We start from the raw sequence: 7,903 nt of genomic DNA on the forward strand, positions 1-7,903 counted from the left end.
CTAATATCCCTCTGCCTTGACCTTATGCAAACCTATTTTTTCTTGCATTCTTTGAGTTTCTGACACATCCTGTCCTTTGAAAGGCATGTCATTAGTTAGAGAAAATTCTCATGTAAAACCTAGAAGTTCTCAGGAATATCTGCACTGAGAAGGAAAGAATATCTAGAGACCAGGAAAAATTAGTGCAACAGTCTCTGGCTTCCAAAGCTCCTGCCTCAATTTAATCACAATCAATGCTAATTAATGCATTTTTTTCTTATGCACAAACCAAATATCTGACCAAAATGCAACCCAATGAAGGAAGACTTCATTTTGGCTCATGATTTGGGGATTCACTTTGCCATAGTTGGGAAAACACTGAAGCAGAAGCAGCTCGTCAGAGCAGCAGCCCTGAGTGCCAGTGTGTCTGAGTGCTGAGGCTGAGTGCACACACCTTGGTGTCTAAGCAAATGCATAGAACAGGAAGCAGGATGTGGCAATAAACCTCAAGATCTTGCTCCCTTAGATTTTTCCAGTTAGAATCCACCCTCTAAAGGTTCTACAAACTTCCAAAATGGTACCCTCAGCTTAGGGCCATTTAGTGAACAGACAAGCCTCTGAGAACTCTTTTTACATTCAAACCATAATCCATTACATGTAAATAATAACATTAAACACATAATTGTGCAACAGAAACAAAGAGTTTATTCAGGTAAAATTATATGAATTTGTAACTTTGGGAGAAGTGAAAAATCATCAGTTTTATCAATGTCGTGGCTGAGTTTGTCATTAGTCTTGCAGTTTGACAGAGCCAGTTTCAAATGTGAGGGTTAGAAAGGAAAGACAACAGAAAAATCAAGAAAATTTCAAAAGTTCTCAAGGATAAAATGAAAGAACAAATTTTCTACAGAATCTGCATTGGGTCTTGGTGTTAGAGAGTCAACAGATTAGTCAACAGAAGCGAGATGTATAGAATGGCTGGTAACAAGAAGAGTAGAAACCCCTAGAAGGAATAAAGAGTGGGCTGCAGACAGTGGATCTGAAATATCTGGAAGGAAAGCTGTGGACTCCGTAATTCAGAGATCTGAAGCCACTGAATCCACAGCCCCTGGAGTAGCAGCTTCTAGATCCATAGCCCAGGGAACGGCAGCTGCTGGACCCAAAGCCCAGAGACCCAGCATATGTCCCCTGGTAGGGACTGTACGGTGTGCAGCTCCTGGGGTAGTAGCAGGGCAGTTGGCAGGGGCTGGACACCACACAGGACCTCTGGCAGCTGGTGGGCTCAACGCAGGTCTCCTGACAGCCACTGCTGAGAGAGGAGTCCAGCTGGCAGGTGCTGGGAGAGCAGCTGGTGGTGGTGTAGACCAGGTTGCTGGGGTAGGAAGAGCCACAGGAGGATCCTGAGGGCAGGCAGCGCCTAAAGGAGCGGGAGGAGTAGTTTCCAGAGCAGCAGCTGTAGGCCATGATGAGAGGAGACGAGCGTTCAGCTGGATGTGACAGGGAGAGTCTGAGTCTGATGGTCACCACGTGGAGAGCTGGGCTTATATACCCTCAGCAGCAGGTGTGGTGCCCAGCAGTGTCATCCTTGATGCATTTGTGTGCTTCCTGGCTTACAAATGTGTAACTCAGTAATCTCTGTAATTGTAGTTGCATTCCAATAGATTTTTGCACAGTATATTTATGAGTGTTGTAACAAAGGCCAGAGAGCTACTCCTATCTACAAAATGCTATGACTATTTTATAATAATGCCTGCCCTGTCCTAGCTAAGGAAGCCCTTCTTACTCCTTTACTGTGTGCTACCTTCCTGTGCTTGGCTGTGCACTCCTGCCTCTGTTTAGTTACATGAACACTGGATCTGTTTCCATATGGATAGGAGCATTCATAAGAATGGTCCATTGTGTCAACCTCCATTGCCATTCTGCCAAATTAATTTATGTAATCTAGTGAGGTAGTAACTGAACATAATTATACTATTGTCTACAGTTACCCATTCGGTATCAAATCGAATAGAGAGATATATTCAAAATAGATAAAAGCAACATACTAAGAGAAGTGGCTAGAGACTGAGACAGGTTGTTGAAAAGTATCTCAGTTGAAGCAGACCCACTTTAATAAAGGGAGTAAATAAGTACATGAATAAAAATGAAGGAACATGGGGTGTTTTGTTGTAGTCTTGTTTATATTTTTAAAAACAAGAGTTTGCAATGTTGTCCAGGCTGTCATGGAATGAGTGATCTCTCTGTCCTAATGTCCTCGGTGCTGAGACTGAACATGGTCCCATGTCCTATTGCACTCTTACACTGTGTTTAGTCTTGTTTCAATGCCGCCATAATCAATTTTTGCAAATAACCATTACATTTTCCTTACTGCCCTCTCACCATCTGCGTCTGTAACCATTGCAGCTTTCTAACCATTGCAGCAGCCTATATCTTCTTGTGCTATTGGCTAGCTAACGACGTTTTGTCAGTGCTATATCCTGGTACCCAACTGCAACTTCCTGCGTAAGTAAGATTTCTCATCCTTTCCAAGATTTTTTTTCTATTCTGGAGTTGACAAATGTATGAAGTACAATTTTCTTTTTCCTTGTCCTCCTCCTTCTCCTCCACTTCTTTCTCGATTTATTTTTCTCCCCTTCATCCTCTTATTCTTCCCCATCTTCCTTCTATTCCTCTTCTCTCCTTCTCTCTGTTTTTCTAATCCTCTTACCACCATTTATCTTTTTGTTTGTGCTGTGTTTAAGTTTTACTTTTTAAAAATTTTCTTCTTTGCTTTCTTTTATTTTTACTCAGTAGTTTGGTTCCTAGAAAACTATAGATTTAGAGTTGAAACTACAGCTGGGATAAAAAGTGAATAAATTGCATTAATACATACATACATACATATATACATACATAAATTTTTAAAAAAGAAAAAAGTTGAAAATAGGTTTGATATGCTTTATCAAATTCTTAGTGTATAACCAGCATTTTCTATATTCACTGATAAAATATTCTGTAAAAATACATATAAATGATATTCAGACAGAACAGGGTTGTATTATGACAGTCTATTGTGTAAAAATACCACAATTTCTGTACCCATTCCTCCATTGATGGACATCTGGGTTGTTTCCAGGTTCTGGCTATTACAAATAAAGTTGCTATAAACATGGTTGAGCAAATATCTCTTTTGTGTACTTGAGCAAACTTTGGGTATATACCTAGCAGTGGTATAGCTGGGTCTTGAGGAAGCACGATTCCTAATTGTCTTAGAAAGCGCCAGATAGATTTCCAGAGTGGTTGTACCAGTTTACATTCCCACCAGCAGTGGAGGAGGGTTCCCCTTTCTCCACAACCTCTCCAGCATGTGTTGTCACTTGAGTTTTTGATCTTGGCCATTCTGATGGGTGTAAGATTAAATCTCAGGGTTATTTTGATTTGCATTTCCCTAATGGCTAATGAGGTTGAGCATTTCTTTAAGTGTTTCTCTGCCATTCGATATTCATCTGTTGAGAATTCTCTGTTTAGCTCTGTTCCCTATTTTTTAATTGGATTACTTGGTTTGCTGCTTTTCAGCTTCTTTAGTAATTTATACATACTGGATATTAGTCCTTTATCAGATAGAGAGTTGGTGAAGATTCTTTCCCAATCTGTAGGTAGTCGTTTTGTTTTGATGACGGTATACTTTCATTTACAGAAGCTTTTCAGCTTCATGAGGTCCCATTTATTGATTGTTGCTCTCAGAGCCTGTGCTGTTGGTGTTCTGTTCAGGAAGTTGTCTCCTGTGCCAATGAGTTCAAGGGTATTCCCCACTTTTTCTTCTAACAGATTTAGGGTATCTGGTTTTATGTTGAGGTCTTTGATCCACTTGGACTTTAGTTTTGTGCAGGGTGATAAGTATGGATCTATTTGCATTTTTCTACATGTAGACATCCAGTTGGACCAGCACCATTTATTGAAGATGCTGTCTTTTTTCCATTGAATGGTTTTGGCTTCTTTGTCAAAAATCGAGTATTCATAAGTGTGTCGGTTTATTTCTGGGTCTTCTATGTGGTTCTATTGATCCTCCTTTCTGTTTTTATGCCAATACCATGCAGTTTTTATTACAATTGCTCTGTAGTACAACTTGAAATCAGGGATGGAGATACCTCCAGATGATCTGTTGTTGTATAGGATCGTTTTGGAGATTCTGGGTTTTTTGTTTCTCCATATGAAGCTGAGAATCTTTTTTTCAAGGTCTGTAAAGAATTGAGTTGGTATTTTGATGGGAATTGCATTGAATCTGTAGATTGCTTTTGGCAGGATGGCCATTTTCACAATGTTAATCCTACCAATCCATGAGCACAGGAGATCTTTCCATCTTCTGAGATCTTCTTCAATTTCTTTCTTCAGAGACTTGAAGTTTTTCTCAAAAAGGTCTTTCACTTGCTTGGTTAGTGTCAACCCAAGGTACTTTATGTGGTTAGTGGCTATTGTGAAGGGTATTGTTTCCCTAATTTCTTTCTCGGCCATTTTGTCTTTGGTATAAAGGAGGGCTTCTGATTTTTTTGAGTTGATTTTATATCCTGCCACTTTGCTGAAGGTGTTTATCAACTGGAGGAGTTATCTGGTTGAATTCTTGGGGTGGCTCATATATACTATCATATCATCTGCGAATAGTGACACTTTGACCTCTTCCTTTCTGACTTGTATCCCATTGATCTCCTTTAGTTGTCTTATTGCTCTGGCTAGGACTTCAAGTACTATGTTGAAGAGATATGGAGACAATGGGCAGCCTTGTCTTGTCCCTGATTTCAGTGGGATTGATTTAAGTTTCTCTCCATTGAGTTTGATGTTGGCTATAGGCTTGCTGTATATTGCCTTTACTATCTTTAGGTATGTGCCTTGTATCCCTGATCTCTCCAAGACTTTAAACATAAATGGGTGTTGAACTTTGTCAAATGCTTTTTCAGCATCTAAGGAGATGATCATGTGTTTTTTCTCCTTCATTTTGTTTATGTGGTGGATTACATTGATGGATTTTCGTATGTTGAACCACCCTTGCATTCCTGGGATGAAGCCTACTTGGTCATGGTGGATGATATCTTTGATGTGTTCTTGGATTCGGTTTGCAAGTATTTTATTGAGTATTTTTGCATCAATGTTCATAAGAGAGATAGGTCTGAAGTTCTCTTTTTTTATTGGGTCTTTGTATGGTTTAGGTATCAGGGTGACTGTTGCTTCATAGAATGAGTTTGGTAATGTACCTTCTGTTTCTATTTTATGGAATAGTTTGAGGAGAATTGGTGTGAGCACTTCTTTGAAGGTCTGGTAGAATTCCGCGCTGAAACCATCTGGCCCAGGGCTTTTTTTGGAGGGGAGACTGTGAATGACTGCTTCAATTTCCTTGGGGGATATAGGGCTGTTCAGTCTTTCTACCTGATCTTGACTTAATGTTGGAAGATGGAATCTATCAAGAAAATTGTCCATTTCATTTAGATTTTCAAATTTTGTGGCATATAGGCTTTTGTAGTATGACCTAATGATTGTTTGAATTTCCTCTGTGTCTGTAGTTATGTCACTCTTTTCATCTCTGATTTTGTTGATTTGGATAGATTCTCTCTGCTTTTTAATTAGTTTGGCTAAGGGTTTGTCTATGTTGTTGATTTTCTCAAAGAACCAGCTTTATATTTCATTGATTCTTTGAATAGTTTTATTTGTTTCTAATTGATTGATTTCAGCCCTGAGTTTGATTATTTCCAGCCTTCTGCTCCTCTTGGGTGTATCTGCTTCTTCTTTTTCTAGGGTTTTCAGTTGGGCCATTAAGTTGTTTGTATGTGATGTTACGAATTTCTTTTTTTTTATTATTATTATTTTATTATTATTTTCCTTTTAGTTACATTTTGTTAACTCTGTGTCCCAGCTGTATCCCGCTCCCTCATTCCCTCCCCAACCCCACACTCCCTCCCTGGTCTCCTCCCTGCCCCTTTCCAAGTCCACTGATAGGGGAGGACCTCCTCCCCTTTCATCTGACCCTGTTTTATCAGGTATCTTCAGGGCTGACTGCAAAGTCCTCCTCTGTGGCCTAACAGACTGCCCCCCCCCGGGGGGGGGGGGGGTCAAACAGCCTGCCCTTGAGATCCTGTTAGAAATAGTCCGTGTTCCCCTTACTTTGGAAAACTACTTGGTTACTGAGCTACCACGGGCCACATCCGAGCAGAAGTTCTAGGTTATATCCATAGATGGTCCTTGGTTGAGTGTCAGTCTCAGAAAAGACCCTGTGCCCAGATATATTTGGTCCTTGTAGAGCTCTTATCCTTTCCATATCATACTAACTTCCCTTCTTTCATATGATTTCCTGCACTCTGCCGAGGTTTTGGTTATGAGTCTTAGTGTCTGCTTTGAAACACTGCTAGGTAGAGTCTTTCAGATGCCTTTTGTGGTAGACTCCTGATTTCTTCTTGTAGGCACTTAGTGCTATAAATTTTCCCCTGAGCACTGCTTTCCATGTGTCCCATAAATTTGGGTATATTCTGCCTTCATTTTCATTGAATTCTAGGAAGTCTTTAATTTCTTTCTTTATTTCTTCCTTAACCCAGCTGTCATTGAGTAACAGGTTGTTCAGTTTCCATGTACGTGTAGGCTGTTTGTTATTTCTGTTGTTGTTGAGGTCCAGCTTTAGTCCATGGTGGTCAGATAGAATACAAGGGATTATTTCAATCTTTTTTGTATCTGTTGAGGCTTTCTTTATAACCAACTATATGGTCTATTTTGGAGAAGGTTCCATGCGGTGCTGAAAAGAAGGTATACTCTTTTGAGTTTGGATGAAAAGATCTGTAGACGTCTATTAGGTCCATTTGATTTAGGGTCTCTTTAAGTGTTTTTATTTCCCTATTTGTTTTCTGTCTAGTTGATCTGTCCCTTGGTGAGAGTGGAGTGTTGAAGTCTCCCACTATTAGGGTTTTAGGATCCATGTGTGATTTAAGCTTTAATATTGTTTCATTTACGAATGTAGGTGCTCTTGTATTTGGGGCATAGATATTCAAAATTGTGATGTCCTCTTGGTGGATTTTTCCTTTGATGAGAATATAGTGGCTGTCCTTATCTTTTTTGATTAACTTGGGTTGAAAGTCTATTTTATTAGATATTAGGATGGCTACTCCAGCTTGTTTTCTGGAACCATTTGCTTGAAAGACAGTTTTCCAGTCTTTTACTCTGAGATAGTGTTTATCTTTGTTGCATAGGTGTGTTTCTTGGATGCAACAGAATGATGGATCGTGTTTCCACAATCTTTCTGTTAGTCTGTGTCTTTTAATTGGGGAGTTGAGTCCGTTGATGTTGATAGAAACTAGTGACCAACAATTGTTACTTACTTTAGATGTGGTGTTGGTGGTATCACTGAGTTTCATTGCTTGTCTTCTTTTGGTTTTTTTGTTGTGTAGTTATCTATTTCCTCTGTTTCCTTTGATGTAGTTGTTTTCTTTGGTTTGGAGTTTCCCTTCTAGTAACTTCTGTAAAGCTGGGTTACTATGTAGATATTGTTTAAATTTGGTTTTGTCTTGGAATATCTTGAATTCTCCGTCTATGTTGATTGAAAGTTTTGCTGGGTATAGTAGTCTGGGTTGGAATCTGTGGTCCCTTAAGGACTGTATGATTTCTGTCCAGGCCCTTCTTGCTTTCATAGTTTCTGTTGAGAAATCTGGTGTGATTCTGATAGATCTACCTTCATATGTTACTTAGCCTTTTTCCCTTGCTGCTTTTAGAATTTTTTCTTTGTTTTGTAGGTTCAGTGTTTTGACTATGATGTGACGTGAAGAATTTCTTTTCTGGTCTAGTCTACTTGGTGTTCTGTAGGCCTCTTGTATGTTTATGGCCATCTCCTTCTTTAAGTTGGGAAAGTTTTCTTCTATAATTTTCTTGAAAATATTTTCCAGACCTTTGAGCCTGATGTCTTCTTTTTCTTCTA

At 39.4% G+C, this 7,903-nt stretch overlaps 1 protein-coding gene across 1 annotated transcript; it reads right to left on the reverse strand.

Annotated features, from left to right (window-relative positions):
• Window positions 1-930: 930 nt before the first annotated feature.
• Window positions 931-1,443, reverse strand: LOC129682504 (keratin-associated protein 13-2-like). Its single transcript, XM_055614886.1, has one exon. It carries the CDS (start codon window positions 1,441-1,443, stop codon window positions 931-933), a length of 513 nt encoding a protein of 170 aa, XP_055470861.1.
• Window positions 1,444-7,903: the final 6,460 nt, after the last annotated feature.

This window comes from Psammomys obesus, unplaced genomic scaffold, assembly GCF_907164565.1.
Source record: "Psammomys obesus unplaced genomic scaffold, mPsaObe1.curated_primary_1811, whole genome shotgun sequence".
NCBI classification, from domain to species: domain Eukaryota; kingdom Metazoa; phylum Chordata; class Mammalia; order Rodentia; family Muridae; genus Psammomys; species Psammomys obesus.